Here is a 19,187-nt window from a genome sequence, read left to right as displayed (position 1 = left end):
TAAGAACACCGTGGAACACTGTACAATGAAAAAACAACATTGCTGTTTATTGTACAACTGCCCTACGACCCACCATACAGAAACATACTACATATTATGTTCCTTTTCTTGGCTGAACTGCTCATTATTACACTTGTGACTCGCACAGCAGAGGCATTTATCTGTAGAAACTCCTGAAGAACAGCATCTGCAGAATAGGCAAGCGATAAGGTCAACATTTAGTTTCATTAGACTGCCTGGGAAACAATGTGTTGAACAATACTATTTTTGAAAGATTAGCAGTGAGGAATTATATCAGTATTGTATGCCAATATTTCTACCAGTACATCGTGAACATATATTTAACAATTAATGTGGGTTTGTACTGCTTCTATAAAAACATTCACGGAAGTTTAATGTCCAGCTGTCTTTTTGTCAGGCCCCTTTCCCAACTTCCCAATCAGGATGGAACATGCAAGGACCTCCTTTGTAAAGACCCGGGCAGCCAGCTCCTGGGCAAAAATGGTCATGCGAGGTCGGTTCAGCCACAGGAAGTCCCTGTTTAAAACTGTCGCTGCGCTGCCAGCCAAGGGGTGCTGTACAAGACAGAGGGAGGGAGGGAGAGAGAAAATCAACAGAATAAATTAATACTGTATATAGTTAGGAGATCTCTAATGTTGAATAATTCCATTGTTTATTTTGATATCCTAGAAGTGCTGTAATTACTCAGAAGTGCATGTGTAGCCATTGGGAGAATAACAATGTTCTCATCTGGTAAAGGTGTTGACCATTAATGTTGTTCTTTCAATGTGAGGTTTACTGCTAAAGGATTACATTCATTATTTGTTATTCATGAACCTGTGCCTTTTCAATGTGCCAATATGAGCAGAGTAGCTGTACAGGCAGCGCAGGCAACCTAGCTAACCGTAACATACACAATGATAGTAAGGAACCTGCTGCAAGTCACGTACGCCAGGCATGAGATCATGGAAAACTGAGGCCAAGAATGAGATCATGACACATTGTGAATAATGGCGACTGGTACTGCTAGGTACGGCAAGGTACTGCAGAAACTAGGCTTTGTACTACAAGAAACTCAGCTCTGTATGAGACACAGCATATTCATGTTTGATGTGTTATACGTTTATAACAAATATGTTATTCCATATTAATTCTTTTAAAAAATACAATTGTAAGCGTTTAAGTTTTAATGGACCTGAAACACACCAGCAACTGGTCTGCTTTCCTCCACCGGGAAGACCTCAGAGTGTAAATACTCAGCGCTCTGACAGGGCAGAGCAGATGAAGTCCCCCGTCCTCCGCTGTCACATGAGGTGGGGGATGAAACGCCTGCAGCACCGTGGACCCTGCCAAACTGGACGGAACCTTAGGGACATAACCTGGACAAGGGTGCAGGATGGCCCTGACCCTCCCTGGGGCAAACTCCAGGCATCAGGGAGAAACCGAAGTGGCTGGAGATCCCCCACCCTCCTCAGAGAGGTGATCGGCCATCTTAAGGGTCAAGTGCTTGGCCTCAGCCGACTCCAGGGGTTCGAAGGGGGCCTCAGCCAGCGCTTCGAGAACCACTGCCAGGTCCCAAGTGGGAACCCTGGAACGAGTCACGGGTCTCATCCTCCGGGCTCCACGGAGGACCCGCACGACCAGTGGAAGCCTCCCCAATGGCCCATCCCTTAGAGGGGCGTGGAACGCTGCAATGATAGCCACAATGATACACCTTGAGCGTGGACGGGGAAAGGCCAGCAGAAAAACGTTGCTGGAGGAGCACTGAGCAGGTAAATGGGGCCACCGCCCGTTCTCTACACCAGGTGGCGAACACATTCCTCTTCAGGCCTCAAACATGTCAGAGTTCCTGCTGAATAGAAAAAAGCTAATGTGTCCGGTGTGCCGGCGTGCTTATATACGCCTCCAGTTACGCCGTCATACGCTACCGTTCTAGCAACACCAATAGGATTGGAGTAGTTTCATTCATGGTTTCAGCCCTGCCACGCCCAGAGGCGTTCCCATAGTGTCGTCACCGACGCAGTTCGAGTTCCCTCGAAGGGGAACAAGTGTAAAACCCACCTGGAATTTTACTCGGGTTTACTTGTCCTTTATTGGAATAAACTCTTTTGCACCGACTCTTGACTGTCTCCAGTAAAGTCTTTGACAACGCAGTTTTTGACTAAAGAAGAAAGCTAATAGAGTAATTTTTATTGAGTTTAATAAGTTGGTTAGGGTAGGGACCAGGCCTTCCACTGGCCCGGCCTGTCCTTATTTCCGACCCAACACTAACTACCCATGATAAATAAATAATTGTTATTCAAATATAAAAACAACATATGCTTAAATCAATCTTTACTCTGGAAAACACTGGTAGTAGTCTGTATATCCCACTATGGTGTGGTTTGACCAGAGGTGTGAAGGTTCCCACTGACAGAGTGTAAGTGTTGAAATAATGTGTTCATGAGGACAGTGTGTGTAATGACAGCAAGGACGTTACTTTGTGTTGAAAAGTGGTGGGGACATAAGGGCTCAGATTGGGGGGGGTGTATATACACTTAGCTCACGAGACGTGAAGATGCACAAAATTGGGTTCACGAGAAAAGCTGAGAAGATATTTTAATCTCTAATTAAATCTCTCTCTCTAATATGTGGAAATACCTAAATAATTCATCAACTCGCTGCTCCCATGTTATTGGCACAATAATTCTTTACATTGTAAAGATCATGTTCATAGATGCTTTAGGAATAATGATATTGCATGGGGTGCTTGAGGTATTGGAGACCTGACTTGGACAGCATAAAATTAAACAATAAACAATATTAAAACACAAAGTAACTTGTACTTTGAGTAGTTAATTATAAGTACTTTAATACATTTACTTGAGTAGGTTTGTAAAATGGTCGTTTTTGCTTTTTCTTGAGTAAAGATTTGTGAAGTGAAGTCAGTGACTACAAATCTTTGAACTGAACTGTGAACTTTGAATCAGCAAAGTGATTTGTGATTTCCTTGTAACAGTTACGGTTATAACAGTTAACTATTTTCACATTGTCATCAAATAACACCAAACAACTAATAATAACCATGTGTTTTTGACATGAGCACACTGATTTATTGATTTTGTGTCATAACCTTTATTAAACAAAGTATGCAAACATAACAGTGACAAAGGGTACATATATATGTCTCATGTCTTGACTTATATCTCAAACAGACAAATGATACAAACAAAGTTAACTACTGGTATTGTAGAAAAAAACTTGAATGTTGTAGCGACAAGTGGCAATTCTGCAAGGAACCCCGCTCTCCAGTCCAGAATAGGCAAAAGAAAATTAAGACAAAAAGAGACAAAAAACTGTTTAGTTTCTTAAGAGGAACTTATTTATTTTCAAAAAATGCAAAAACAGAATCCCCCAAATGTTCCTCGCCCCTTTTCTCCTCTTTTCACTAATTTCATTTATTGCTCTCTTTTTTTGAGCTCTAGGGTCAGCAAATTAAATAATTTAATGGCAGGAAGGACCTCACCCCTTTTCCAAACATTCATTGGCTGCCAAAACTTAGCCATCAGACTGATTGGTTCTTACATTCTCACCTCATATCCTTCCTTTTTTTTATAGGTAGCGTAGACTTTCTGCCAGTAGTTGCAACACCCGTTCACCATCTTTTACAAAGAAAACCTTCCTTCTGTTCTAATCTCAAAATGAGCTGGTGACATTTAGGCATATAGTGCCTTCTTTCCTGATTAAAATGATTATTGATGTCATCAGGGAATTCATACATGAGATGTTCTTACAGAAGACAAGTCTTAAAGTTTACTGAAAATTAAAACATTTAAAAATATATAAACTTAAAAAAACTCTTGACCTTCCCCTCTATTACACTTTTTTCACAACTCCTCTTTTGCTAGATGCACAAATGCGTTGTCAAGGATGCCCTTAGCTTCCTCTTTACTGGAAACTAGCATTATTTTGAGACTTTAGCATGCACTGACGCTGAGCATCTCTAACCATACACAGACAAAGGTCTCTAGAGGCAAAGGTCTCTTAAGGTATAGGCTCAGGCACAAGAGATACAGAGATATAGGACTTATTAAAGAAATAAAGACAGTATCTCAAATAAAACACCTTTCTTAATTAAAATATTTGTACTTTGTACTACAATTTATCACTACTATATGGCTTGTATATGTGTCAGGCAGGCCCCTCAAGAACCAGAACCGGTCGCTTCCAGTGTCCTTTTTTTTTAACATTTATCTCACTCTCACAACAATGTGTTTCTGACATAGACACTAATCAGTGTCTCTCGTTTAAACAAAGACTCCCATTACAGAGCATGTTGTCCTAAAGTATAGACATTTATATTTTTATCCCTTCTGACATTATGAAACATAATGTACTCTGTGTTTTGTTAGTTTTTGATAATTGCATGACTCATTGTGACACTATGACTGACAGTTACATTGAGAGCCGCTGCATCTGTAATTTTTTTTTTGTACGAAAACAAGCATTTAGGTGTTAAGGGGATGTTGCAACTTGTGACTTTTTTAACTTGTGGGAAATGTGCAGTCAGGCGTTAAAGGGGATTGTGCACTTTGTTACTTGACTGGTAATGAATGTGAAATCTGTAAATATAGTATTGTGCAATATCTACCATTGAGGCGGGGGTGGGTGAATTTTCCTGTTAAACACCAACGCAGCATGCAATCGTCAAAACCACTGACTTAATTATTTTAATTTTCGCCGTTTTAAGTCCAAAAATCAGCCGATTTTGTTGCTCCGAGTATCAGCGAGTGCCATCTTGATTATTGTGCAATACCTGCGAGCTGCCTGCCTGCTCTCCTCTTTTCTGCAGAGAGGAAACGTGCAGCTTTGGAACACACAGTCTTTTTCGCCATCCAGGGTAGCAAATGAAAAGTCTGCTCAAGTCGAAACGGTTAACATCCCCCCATATCTGTGGGATGTTCCGTTCTCAATCTACAGGCCTATAAAGCATGGGTGTGCTTTTGGTGACAGGAATGTTGATGATATTTCCTCTTTTTATCAATATTTCAATGTTATGTTATTTGGAACTTGGTTGTATGGACAGAAATAGTGTTTGAAAGATATCTACCAATAAAAGTCAACATTTTAACAGTATATATTGCCAAAATATGGACATTCATCTGGTATATTTTGAAAATATTGTATGGAACTGTTGTATTTTAGTTTATTTTCATCAAATTTACAGTTATAATTGCATTCCAGGTGTATTAGAAGATATCTTCCTTATGATGGCTTTGATGGTTTATTGCATTAAAATATAGCTTTTTTTACCAGGCGATAATGGTACAAAGTGCATGTTTCATGGTTTCAAGTTTCCAACCAAGGAAGTTGTGTTTTTCACACCAAGCGCCCACATTGTTAAAAGAGCAAATGCCCTTGCCATGGTGAGTGTTGGTCTTAAAATGAGGTGTGGTCAGGCAAATTGTTGGTGCATTGCTATCTTGAGGCAGCAGAAAGCGATTATGCCATGGAACAAAAATTATTTCAGAAGCTAAGAGTTGAATTTGAGAATTTCCTGTCATAAGTATTTTTTTTGTTTTGCTTCTTAAATGCCCAACGATATTTACTGTGACTTTATTGCACACATGTTGACTGACAGCAGCATGAAAGTAAATTATTAAAGAAAATGCTCATATAGCAGTATATCACAAAATAAAGAAACCACTGTAGGGGACTGATGTGACCCACGCCACGACCACAACCCAACCCAACCTTCATAGTTACTAATAATGCAGCACAGTTTGGATCATACATTTCATAGAGTAGACAGCATCTTTCTGTCTGTCCAGTCTGCAGTGGAGTTCAGACACTTCAATGCAAAACCACAGAGCTGCATGAGAACACTAGGCTTCATGATCAGAGACAGTTTTATATCACATCCACACTTCTGTCCATATCCCCCCTCTACTGTGAGTCATTCAATCAGTCAACTGATGGTTTTAACTATGCACCATTCATCCGCCATTATTATAGCAATGCAAGGTACAACCGCACCTGGCTTTTAAAGGGAATGGGAGATTACACTGATTGGTGTATTGCATTTTCCACCCAAAACAATCCCATAACTAATTTACAGACTAAGAACAACCATTTTGAAACATGCACCCGGTGCACTGACCATATTTTCCGCCATTAAACTAGCAAAATTGGACACGGCCCAAACGCAACTGTGCCACGTGCTTCAAGCCATGCACTTAAGATAATTAAAACTCCTAAATATGTTTCAGCAAATGTTTTTCACTAATAAATTGAGTATCAAAGTTTTGTGACTTTCTAGAACTCTTAATTACCTAGAAGAAAATTAACATTTCTTTATTATGTAGTAAAAAAAAAACGTAATCTGGGTGTCTCCTAAAAGAAACAAGGTCGCTTCCGTCGGCAATGTGTGTCTCTCCATACTTGGAAACTCTACATCCTACAAAGAACACAGAGACACTGAGGACTCCAGTGACAACATGAAAGACTCCACTCCAAAGCCAAAGCCAAAGCCAAAGCCCGGATAAAGAGGTTCAGTGAATGTGGTGTTGAAGGTGTGGAGGTGGATCAGTGTGTCAGAGGAGACTCTGTAGAAGGACAGAGAGCCAGCAGGACAGTCCACATACACTGCTACTCTGTGAGAAACAGAGGAGGAGGAAAGAGCGAGGACTGTTTCTCTGTTATTGTGCCAGACAGAGTAACGAACATCCGAGCACCTCAGACTCCAGGACTGATCATTTCTTCCAAACACACAGTCATCACCGCCTCCTCTCCGGCTGATTCCTCTGTAATTCACTGATATATCAACCTCTCCTCTCCACTTGACCTCCCAGTAACAGCGACCAGTCAGACCATTTCCACACAGCAGCTGATAACAGCTGTCAAATCTCTCTGGATGATCAGGATATGGATGCTTTTTTTCTGCAACCAGTGTCACCTTCCTGTTGTTGTCAGACAGTTTGAGGAATCTGTTTGCTGTGTTTGTGTCCAGTGTGAGTTCACAGAAATCTGATGGAGAGAACGAGACACAACACCACAAAAGGTTATAATGTAACCTTTTACTTATTTACATTTTGTTAAGTAATAAAAAGGTTTGTAGATTGTGTTACAAAATCAATTTATATTGAAGAAGAACATTATTAATACTAAGATGATTAAGCAAGATTTAGAACTAGACTCATTTCGATTTATAAATGCCACAAATAAGGACCATAAATAGAAGAAGTGTAGGTAAAACTCTCTCTAAACAGAAAAATGTGTGACGTTTTACTGGCATGAATCAAATAGAATCCACACTTACACTTCCTCAGACCAGGTTTTAACCACTCTGCCCCACCATGGTCCACCCTGGAGGAAGAAACAGTCAGACCAGCATATTCTCTTTGATTATAGAAACAGGAAAATATAATAACCTTCATTCTAAACTATTTTCCATCAAATGTGAGTCGTAAGTGGTGTTGAACATGTGTTCTTCAGCTTGACGTTATGACGGAGAAGCAAGCTGCCTCTCATTTGTTTTAAATATTTCAATGCCTTGTATCTGCAAGGTGAATAAAACAATAATATGATTTTATTTCAGAAGACTCATTTATATGATAAATTCCAGTACACAACCAAAGCTCACCACTACTATTGCTTTTATTTTCATTAATGTCCTCACATATGACAAAACAGTATGTGGAAAAAGTGCATTCTGCATATATAAATTGAGTGTAGAAATGCAAAGAGAAAAAAGAAACAAGCAGAAGAAATGTCTGACAAGCAGAAATCTTTACAGGAAATAAATGAGCATGCACAGATGAGTGAATAAAATAACAGTGTTATCTTGCATTTATAAATGATCGTATCCTTTACGAAAATATTTACCCTGGCCATGAACTTAAAGAGAGATATGAGAGCAGTTCTGATGCGGAGAATCCTGCCACATTTAGAGTGAGAATACAGATGCAGGATCAAGAAAAGCTGGACAACTAAGAGGAGAAAGGTGGGTTGACACATAAGGCAAGAGAGAATATAAATAATAGAAGAAGGATGAAAAGAAGATGAACTACATCAATTCTCTGGGGTTTAGCTGAATATTTTAATGGAAATAACAACAAAAGAAGTGGATTCACTTGGCACAGATGCACATAATTCAAGTACAAAAGGAAATGGTACAAGTGTACAAACCATAGACCCTTCTGAGTAATATGCCATGGTAGTTTCCATTTCCAAAACCAATTTTGGGAATCAGTTGAATACGCACTTCCAATATTATGATCCGGGGTGGCGATGACACAGTGGATAAGACCCATACCTTTAGTGTGGGGGACCCGGGTTTGATTTCCACCGTGATACATCTACCAATGTGTCCGTGAGCAAGACACTTTCCCCTAGTTGGTCCAGAGGTGTGTGAACTCTGACGTATACAGCAATTGCCAGTCGCTTTAGATAAAAGCGTCAGCTACCCCTATTGACATACAGTAACAAATATTTTGGGGATAAATTTGGTGATGTTGAGCAATCTATTGCTTTCTTAGATCAGGATGGCTGCGATGTTGTGCACACTAGAACTAACTGAAAGTCTGCAAAAGCAGATGTAAAAATTATTTCATGTTGTCTGCTTTGTTTAAGGTCTGCTACAGCTCCTTTTTGCAGATATTAAAGCAGGTGCATTGTATTGCGGTGTGAATGCTGGCTGTTGAAGGCTAATGCTAAACTGTATTGCTAAACTTCATACAAGCTCTAATTTCAGCCTCTCTCTTAAACAAGCAGTAGATGCTCCTGTCTTTTTAAGACTGAGACTGTGAGACGGACTGTGAGACAGAGAGAGAGGTGGATTATAAGACTGTGAGACAGAGAGAGAGGTGGATTATAAGACTGTGAGACAGAGAGAGAGGTGGACTATAAGACTGTGAGACGGACTGTGAGACAGAGAGAGAGGTGGATTATAAGACTGTGAGACAGAGAGAGAGGTGGACTATAAGACTGTGAGACGGACTGTGAGACAGAGAGACAGGTGGACTATAAGACTGTGAGACGGACTGTGAGACAGAGAGACAGGTGGACTATAAGACTGTGAGACAGAGAGACAGGTGGCCTATAAGACTGTGAGACGGACTGTGAGACAGAGAGACAGGTGGCCTATAAGACTGTGAGACGGACTGTGAGACAGAGAGACAGGTGGACTATAAGACTGTGAGACAGAGAGACAGGTGGCCTATAAGACTGTGAGACGGACTGTGAGACAAAGAGACAGGTGGACTATAAGACTGTGACACAGAGAGACAGGTGGCCTATAAGACTGTGAGACGGACTGTGAGACAAAGAGACAGGTGGACTATAAGACTGTGACACAGAGAGACAGGTGGACTATAAGACTGTGACACAGAGAGACAGGTGGACTATAAGACTATGACACCGTGAGACACAGAGACCCAACTATTTCCAATGAAGAGAACAGTGTGTGTGTGTGTGTGAGTGTGTGTCTGTTTGTGTCTCTCTGTGTGTGTTGTAGTACCAGGTAGTAGTAACAGTAATTAGTGCAGTAGTAGTGGTTGTAGTAGCAGATGCAGTACTCTGGATGCAGTACACTTGACTTCATTCAAGAAATAGCTTAACGTCTGTCCACCAATCGGAACACAGGACCAAGTATGTGTGTGTGTGTATGTGTGTGTGTGTGACAGAGAGAGAGAATGTGTGTGCGTGTGTGTCTCCCTTTGATCTCTCTGCTTATTAACATCAGCTGGGTAACCAGCTATCCTAGATAGACAGATAGGAAACTCTCTCTGAGACTTTGCCTCAAAGTTTGAACGGAGATTCTACGTCAAAAGCTGTAGGACTAGTTAGCGCACAAAAAAACGTGACGGTTTTGTTAGCAATAACATAGGATGCGAATGCTTGCAGCATTCACACCCAAGAAAACTGGTCATAGAAGTAGGATTGTTTTATGCACAATCCAAATGGGCAAAGCCAGAGTGAGAAATGTTGGAGGTTACAGAACAGTGGCTGCAGATGATCTCTGTCCATAAAACAGGATACAAGCTGTTTTTTGTGTGGTTAATCAGGACATTTGTTAAAAACAGAGATGCCTCCAGTACACCTGCTGATTAATACACAATAAATGATCCCTCTCAAGAAGAAAAGACAAAGAAGGTAAGTCTACAGGATAGCGCTAGAGAAGTGTGTACAGGGTGTGTTGAAATCACTCACTAAAAATTCAAGGAATGAACAAACAGTTAGTTTCAATGTTGATCTATTCTATTCTTGCTTGATACAGTGCAAAAGTCAAAATCTTAAAAATTATGTATTTCACATGAATTTATGTTGTAAGCTGTTTGTGCCAAATCAACTGCATTGATTTTTTTGTTTCGCAAGAGGATGAAAGGCTGAGGAGACATGAGTTGTTGGAACATTTGTGATCTCTTTTTTGTCTGTCATACCTGAGAGCGTCCAGTCTCCAGTGTGGATCCTCCATTCCAGCAGACAGCAGCTTCACGCTTGAGTCTCCTGGATGATTGTAGCTCAGGTCAAGCTCTCTCACATGGGATGGGTTGGATCTCAGAGCTGAAACCAGGTGGGCACAGCCATCCTCTGTGATTAGACAACCTGACAGTCTGAAATTAAAAAAAGGTCAGGCAACATTTTAGGTTATCACATGGGTAGGAATCTTCTCTGACATCAACAAGAAAGAACTGCATTTTAATGTTTATCTGCTGATGTCTTACCTGAGTGTTTCCAGTTTGCAGTGTGGACTCCCCAGTCCAGCAGAGAGCTGCTCCACTCCTGAATCCTGCAGGTCATTGTTTTGCAGATCCAGCTCTTTCAGACTAGAGGATTGGCAGCTGAGAACTGAGGACAAAGCCTCACAGCTTCTCACTGACAGTTTACACAAACCAAGCCTTTAAAGAGATACAAATGTTTTAAAAAATTAATTTACACATTAATGCAACTTTGTGTGCAGTGCAGTGAAGATTATTAATCAATCAAACCTATAATTCCAAGTGCAAACACCCTTATTAACCTAAACTAATAAAAATGTGTATAGTTGTGCACTACTTTGTGTGTTTCAAAATAGAACTGAATTTGAAGATTTCATGTTCAATTAATTTAAAAATTACTTTTAGAAATTGACATAATTAATAAATAATGTAATACATTTTTAATTCATTTAGCTGACGCTTTTATCCAAAGCAACTTACAATTGCTACGTCAGAGGTTGCACGCCTCTGGAGCAACGAGGGGTTAAATGTCTTGCTCAGGGACACAATGGTGGATGGGTCACAGTGGGAATTAAACCCAGGTCTCTCACACCAAAGGCATGATCTTCTCTACTGCGCTATCAACACCCCCTAATACTTTTAGTGTCACACTTTACATAGATTAAACCTGACCTGACAGTTTCCAGTGAACAGTGTGGACTCTCTAGTCCAGTAGAGAGCAGGTTCAACCCTGAATCCTGCAGGTTGTTGTTACTCAGGTCCAGCTCTCGTAGACTAGAGAATGGGGAGCTTAGAACTGACGACAGAGCTCCACAGATTCTCTCTGAGAGGTTACAACCACTCAGCCTAAAGAGGAATTAGTGACAAACAAAGGGGAAAAATGTTGCTGTTTTTCTGCTAAATATCAAATATTTATATAAACATTTATATAAATATATAATGATCGATTCATCCACCTACAGAGCTTTGTTGGAGGCGGTGACCACTGGCAGCAGCCTCAGAAGAGCCTCCTCTGAAGCAGAGTATTTCTTTAGGTCAAAAACGTCCAGATCTTTTTCTGATGACAGCAAAATCATGGCCAGAGCTGACAACTGAGAAGGAGATAGCTTATTTGTTGAAAGACTTTCTGATCTCAGGTACTGTTGGACCTCTTCCACTAGAGAATGATCTTGCAATTCATTCAGACAGTGGAACAGATTGATGCTTCTCTCTGGAGAAAGATTCTTCCTGAACATCTTCTTTATGTACTCAGCTGTTTTGGAAATGGACTTTGAGCTTTCTCCTGTCTGTTTCAGCAGACCTTGTAGGAGAGTCTGGTTGGTCTGCAGTGAGAGACCCAGGAGGAAGCGGAGGAACAAGTCCAGGTGTCCATTTGGACTCTGTAAGGCCTTGTCCACAGCACTCTGGTAGAGATGTGTTAGTGTAGGTTTGTCTCTGAAGAGTTTACACAGCCAGGAGGTTGATTGTTCTTCTTCCAGCAGATTGACACCAGAGTTGATGAAGATCAGATGGACATGAAGAGCAGCCAGAAACTCCTGAAGGCTCAGATGGACGAAGCAGAACACCTTGTCCTGGTACAGCCCTCTCACCTCTTTATCGATCTGTGTGAACACTCCTGAGTACACTGAGGCTGCTCTGATATCGATGCCACACTCTGTCAGGTCTAATTCATAGAAGATCAGGTTGTCTTTCTGCAGCTGCTCAAAAGCCAGTTTTCCCAGAGACTCAATCATCTTCCTGCTCTCTGAACTCCAATCAGTCTCAGCTCCTCCATCATACTTGACGTTCTTCAGTTTGGACTGAACCACCAGGAAGTGGATGTACATCTCAGTCAGGGTCTTGGGCAGCTCTCCTCCCTCTCTGGTCTTCAACACCTCCTCCAGAACTGTAGCAGTGATCCAGCAGAAGACTGGGATGTGGCACATGATGTGGAGGCTTCGTGATGCCTTGATGTGGGAGATGATTCTGCTGGCCTGCTCCTCATCTCTGAATCTCTTCCTGAAGTACTCCTCCTTCTGTGGGTCAGTGAACCCTCTGACCTCTGTCACCATGTCAACACACTCAGGAGGGATCTGATTGGCTGCTGCAGGTCGTGTGGTTATCCAGAGGCGAGCAGAGCGAAGCAGGTTCCCCCTAATGAGGTTTGTCAGCAGCACATCAACTGAGGTGGACTCTCTAACATCAGTCAGGACCTGATTTTTGAGGAAGTCCAGAGGAAGTCGACACTCATCCAGACCGTCAAAGATGAAGACAACCTGGAACTCTTCAAACCTGCAGATTCCTGCTTCTTTGGTTTCAGGAAAGAAGTGATGAACAAGTTCCACCAAGCTGTACTTTTTCTCTTTCAGCACATTCAGCTCTCTGAAAGTGAATGGAAATGTGAACTGTATGTCCTGGTCGGCTTTGTCTTCAGCCCAGTCCAGAGTGAACTTCTGTGTTAAGGCTGATTTCCCAATGCCAGCCACTCCCTTTGTCATCACTGTTCTGATTGGTTCATCTCTTCCAGGTGAGGCTTTAAAGATATCTTCTTGTCTGAGGGTTGTTTCTGGTCTGTCTGGTTTCCTGGATGCTGTTTCAATCTGTCTGACCTCATGTTCCATGTTGATTTTTCCGGTTTCTTCCATTGTGATGTAGAGCTCTGTGTAGATCTTATTTAGAAGTTCTGAATTCCCTGTTTTTGTGACTTTTTCAAACACATACTGATACTTCTTTTGAAAGTTGGATTTGAGTTTTTGCTGGCACGCAGCAAGAATCTCTGAATGAATAAATCAAAGATGAATGGAAGATGTTACAGTGAATGAGTCAGATTCAGATTCATTGTATAGTCCTTAACTCTTTTCTAAGTGTGCACATTTCTGTATTCATAGCATCTATTCAGCTAATTTGACAACTAGACAACTATCCGAATAGTATCTTAGAATCTCTCTGCAACAACTGTTGGATGGATGGATTGCTCACAGGAGCTCAGTGAATTCAAGTGTGGTACTGTGATAGGTTGCCACCTGTGCAATAAGTCCATCCAGAAATTTCCTCATTACTAAATATTCCACGGTCAACTGTGGTATTTTAACAAAGTGGAAGCAATTGGGAATAACTGAAACTCAGCCACATAAAGTGGTAGGCCACATAAAATCACACAGCGGGATCAACGCATGCTGAGGCGCACAGTGCGCAGAAGTTGCCAACTTTCTGCAACTTCAATAGCTACAGAGCTCCAAACGTTGTGTGGCCTTTGGATTAGCTCAAGAACAGTGCTTAGAGAGCTTCATGGAATGGGTTTCCATGGCCGAGCAGCTTTATCCAAGCTTTACATCACCAAGTGCAATGCAAAGCATCGGATGCAGTGGTGTAAAGCACGCCATCACTGGACACTAGAGTAGTGGAGACATGTTCTCTGGAGTGGCGAATCACACTTCTCTGTCTGGTAATCTGATGGACGAGCCTGGGTTTGGAGGTTGCCAGGAGAACGGTACTTGTCTAACTGCATTGTGCCAAGTGTAAATTTGATTTTCAGGGCTTGGGCTTGGCCCCTTAGTTTCAGTGAAATGAACTGTTAATGCCTCAGGATACCAAGATATTTTGGTCAATTTCATGCTCCCAACTTTGTGGAAACAGTTTGGTGATGGCCCTTTTCTGTTCCAACATGACTGTGCACCAATGCCCAAAGCAAGGTCCATAAAGACACAGATGAGCAGGTTTGGTGTGAAGGAACTGGCCAGACCTTCTTGTCCAACATCTGTGCCTGACCTAAAAATTACGCTTCTAGAAGAATGGCCAACAGTTCCCATAAACACACTCCTAAACCTTGTGGACAGCCTTCCCAGAAGAGTTGAAGCTGTTATAGCTACAAAGGGTGGGCCAAGTCCATATTAAACCCTACAGATTAAGAATGGAATGTCATTAATCTTCATGTGCATGTAAAGGCAGGCGACACAAAACTTTGGCAATATAGTGTATGTTGGGTGTTAAAGTCCTGCATCCATGTACTCTCTGATCACTGAAGAACCCAGAAAGTGTATGACTTAATTAAAGAGGGAATTTATATTATATACCCTAGCAGTCTCATACAATTACATACGTTTTGATGTATGGACTTTATAATCCATACAAAAGGAGGATGTTCAGCCTTTGTTTCGTCATTTTTGTTGTACTCGCAAAATTATTTTCTCTGGTGGATGTTTGTTTTCTAACTTCTTCCACAAACCAAGGGACAACACTAGATTTGTGTCTATCTTTGTAGGAGTAAGACATTAGCTACAAAGCTAATGTTTGTTGATGTTCTTAACATACAAGATATCCATTTTGTTATTCAAACAATGACTTACCTTTAGGTTCTGATGCGTGTTTTGATAAATTTCCCACTAGATCATTCTTGTTTATCTTCCCTAAAACCATTTTGGTGACTTTTATAGTGTTTATACAGTAAGTCTGCACCATCTCATCCACTGTATCCACCCTCTCTGCATTTTCCAGTCGACTCTTTGGTATTGCGGGGAAGGCTTCCAGGACCTCTGACTGCTGCAGGTACCACTTGAATTTTTTAAACTCCTCGGCTCCCAAATCCTCCAAAGTTTGCAAGAGGAACACTTTGGATGTTGCCATCTTTCAGCTCCTTCAAAGATCCAAAAGATACCTACAAGTTAAATTTACTTTATTTTCAAGAGGTGGTATCATGCTCATTTTCAGGTTCAAAATCTTATTTAGGGTTGTAACAGAACAGGTTTACATGAAATAATTTTCAAAAAACATCATAGGCCTGATTTACTAAAGGTTTGTGTGAGTAAAAACATGTGCAAACTTTATATCACCTGCAAATTAACACGTAAGCTGATCTACTAACAGTGTGCACGCAGAATGACCTCTTTCGAAAGTGCAAAATAGCGCCTGTTCATTTAGTACCTTTGCCTTAATGAATATGCAGTTTGGGGCGTTTTATTGTGCAAAGTAATGGGAGGGTAACATGCATATACATTCATTTACTAAACGCAATGTGATCTACCACACCTAAACGCTATTTCATGTGAGTGCCACAGCATCATTTGAAAGGAAGGTGCAAACCACAAAGTGAGGCACAGAGATGGCTGCTGTTATTGATGCCAGAAGGAGACACAGCTATAATGAAGAAGATGTAGAGAAAAGAACAATATTAGATGATATTATTCTATATCCAATGTAAAGCAATACAATTATTTTATTTTGCTTATACTGTTGTATTCATGCCAGTAAACCAAATTTCGTTTCAACCTGACTTCTTTTCTCCGTCAGATAGAAGAATTTAGAAAATTGCATGGCGCTGTGGAGAGTCCCCAGCTGCAGTGCATGGACCACGTGTAAAATTCATCCAGCCAGAGGGAACAATCACCAACTGTTCACAGCGCACCGGTTGTGATAGCGAAACAACCTATTGTAGGTATCGGAGAGGAAATGGGGCGTACAGGGCCAGGGACAGGAGATTGCGCAGCGACTGGGCACGGTGAGGAGGGTTGGTGATCGTTCCGTCTGGCTGGATGAAGCACGATCTGCTGGGATTTCCTCGCCAGCATACAGTATCTGTTTCTGCTGGGGTTTCCCAAAGCAGTTTTTCAGGTGCGCTGTCCCAAGTACTTAGTGCAATCTTTCCACATATTTAGGACTCACTGAATGAAACAAACCAAGGTTTTTACACAGTGGCTGCTTTCCCTCCCGACTCTCCATGGCAGAAACCTGTTGTGGTGGCAGCCCGGCTGACGGTGAGTGTCCTGTTTTTTTTTCTCCTTTTTATCAGTTATTCTGCTTTTTCCTTGGTTTTCTGTTCCCTGCCTGCCTCCCTGTGTTTCCTCCCCTGTCTGTGCTCTCTCTCTCTCTCTCCCTCTGCTCCTGAGCCCAGCCAACTACCTGCACCTGCACCTCATCAGCCACCTCGTCAGCCTGCCACACCTGCCAGTAGTCAACCTCATCCCTGCCTGTATTTCAATCCCGGTTCTCCACACCATTATTGCTTGATCGTCGTTGCTCCATACCCGGTGCCACCTCCACGTTCAGGCTCTTGTGTTTTTTGTTTTCTCACATTTTCCCTGTGCTTTGTCTCCGTGATCTGTCTGTTTCCCTTCCAGGTACACTCACCCTCGTCCTCCGTTCAGTCGGCTGGGCAATTCCACCGGTCCTCTCCTCCTCGGACAGCCCCACCGTGTCCTCCCTTTTCTCCCTCGCTTCCTTGGCCCCAGTGTTCCCCGGCTCCCTGGCCCCAGTCCCCTTGGTTCCCCGTGCCTGTGTTTCCCTGGCATCCACCTCTCCCTCCACTCCAGTCCCTCTACCCCTTTTTCCCCTCAATAAACCTCCTTCCCTCTGAGTGCTGCGTTTGGGTCCTCTCTGTCCCAACACCACACAACCCTCGTAACAGAATACATTAAAACACGCAAAACCCTCATTTAAATATTGCCACCTCTACTGTGTTTGCACCTGTTGTCATCTACGCAATAATTCTTAGTATATCATCCATAACAGGTACTACAATTGCACATGCAATATTTTAGAATGCACATGCAATTAAGTACTCTTTATTCGGGATGTTAGTAAATCGTTCCCCATATTTTTGTCATACTGCACATTGCTGCAGCTCCTCTTTTCACCCTGTGTGTGTGTGTGTGAAGGCTTCATTTTAAGTATGGAGCGATACATCTTGCCTCAACATGATCTTTGCTGGGAGTTGCACATGTGCAGTTCCTAGTTGAGGACTACTAGCCAATCAGAAGCAGAGAAGGGCGGGTCAGCGAGAAGCCGGTAAACAGCTCGGGTTCAGCTGTACATGTTGCCGACCAGTTTGGCAACATGGACTGGAGCGAGAGTTTCAGAGTGGTGAGTTATTAATCTGTAACAAAAGAATCTTTCATCCATAAAGTTTTAACTGAGCTCTGTCTCTACATCACAGGAACAACTTTATGTCCACTGACTGCCTGGAGGGTAGCTAGTGTTTGGAAGGGAGAGGAGAGCTGTGTGCTGCAGCTTGCTGTTTTTCCACCAGTGTTTTGAGGGCGTGTTGGACTAGCTGCTTGGTCGAGTGTTATATGACATGCATTTGGGTAGTTGTCATGTCTGTGTCGTCACAGGGATGACAGGTAAACGGCTGGACTATAAACGAGCTGTTTTCAAGCAGTTCAGAGCAGAGATTTCTGTGGGAGATGAAAACTCCCTTCGGACTGGACTTTGGGTTTTTTCACTTTGCAAACCTGTTACATGCAAAAAAATACAACTCAATAAAGGAGAGGGAAAAACCCAAAAAGCATAATACCACCTCAATTACACAATTGATAATTTGCTAAACCCTGATCACTTAGTTACTGTTGCTATGCCTGTCAAGCTATGTTGACACATTTACCATTCAAAAACCAAAATTTGACAGTATTTTACAGCGTGTAATTTTTAGCCAGAGACCGTTGATTTAGCTATAGTGACAACTATCATTGGCTACATACATGGTGAAACATTCATAATCATGCAGTGATGCAAAAGTTCCTGAGGCAAAAGCTAACAGGTTATAGGTAAATAGTAAGCAGTTTTTTAAAAGTAAAATGTGATGTAAATGTAAAAATTAACCTTGTTTTTTTATAACATAAGCCATTGAGATATTTTACTATAGAAAAAACGTACTTTGAAAAACAATACAAAGGTAAATTATAGCATTTCATAACAATGTGGAAATATGGCAGCAGAGAGAGCACTGCAACACAATCAAAGCACTGTAAACACAAACCAACTAAAAAAACACATTCACCAATATACATATACATAAAGAGTACCTAGTATCCTTGTAGTTACGTCCTATTCAGCAGCTCAAGATTTACATAAAGTTGCTATACCAACATAGGAAGAAGTTTGTCCATCATGCAGATAGGCAGAAACAAAGGGTGTGAAGGTCAGGGGGGAGGGACGTGAAGTTCATCATAGATTGGGAAATTATTATTTATCTGTAACCATGATCTTTCGTTGCTGTCAGCCCAGTGTTTAAGTTGCCTGACCCTAACCATACCTTAACTATAATGTTACTGCAATCAAAAAAAATGTTGATGATAATCCAAGGTGTCCAGAATTATCCAATACGTATGTTCTGTTCTGTTTAGGGGGTTAGTTTTTAATTCCTACTGAAAATTATGTCATGTTATGTGGTATTTACTGCATTTCTATATTTGCTGTGTTTTTCTATATTTGCTGTGTTTGTTGTCAAAGTGGTGAAGCTTTTTTCTAAATTTGCTTGTCTTGCAATTGTTGAGCATTGAGCTCTCTTGGCTTCAGGCTAACATTACTTGAAAGTCTTCAATAAAGTTATCTTGAATAACAGTGTGCTCTTATTTTGACAGAAACACAACCGCCCTAGGACAGTGCTGCATTAAATACACCTGAGCTTATCTAGAGTGCTTCACTGACTATAGATGAGGGACCTTTTGCACATGGACATCATAGACTTTGTATTGCAGGTAGTGGAAGGCTGAGGCCACTGAACTCAACAGTAAGCCG

At 41.5% G+C, this 19,187-nt stretch overlaps 1 protein-coding gene across 1 annotated transcript in view; it reads right to left on the bottom strand.

The window, feature by feature from the left end:
* The window catches only part of LOC123978277 (NACHT, LRR and PYD domains-containing protein 12-like), a 165,678-nt gene extending 150,379 nt beyond the window's left edge, over positions 1-15,299 (bottom strand). Inside the window, exons 1-5 of the mRNA XM_046061447.1 lie at positions 15,023-15,299; positions 11,658-13,452; positions 11,370-11,543; positions 10,704-10,877; positions 10,419-10,592 (exon numbers count right to left, since the gene is read on the bottom strand). Of these exons, the coding sequence (XP_045917403.1) occupies positions 10,419-10,592; positions 10,704-10,877; positions 11,370-11,543; positions 11,658-13,452; positions 15,023-15,299 (2,594 nt within the window). The remainder of the gene's footprint in view (positions 1-10,418; positions 10,593-10,703; positions 10,878-11,369; positions 11,544-11,657; positions 13,453-15,022) is intronic.
* Between the last annotated feature and the right edge of the window lie 3,888 nt (positions 15,300-19,187).

The sequence above is a fragment of the Micropterus dolomieu genome, linkage group LG10 (genome assembly GCF_021292245.1).
Source record: "Micropterus dolomieu isolate WLL.071019.BEF.003 ecotype Adirondacks linkage group LG10, ASM2129224v1, whole genome shotgun sequence".
In the NCBI taxonomy this organism is placed as follows: Eukaryota; Metazoa; Chordata; class Actinopteri; order Centrarchiformes; family Centrarchidae; genus Micropterus; species Micropterus dolomieu.
The sequence above is the reverse complement of the archived record's forward strand: the minus strand, read 5'-3'. Positions and strand labels throughout refer to the sequence as shown.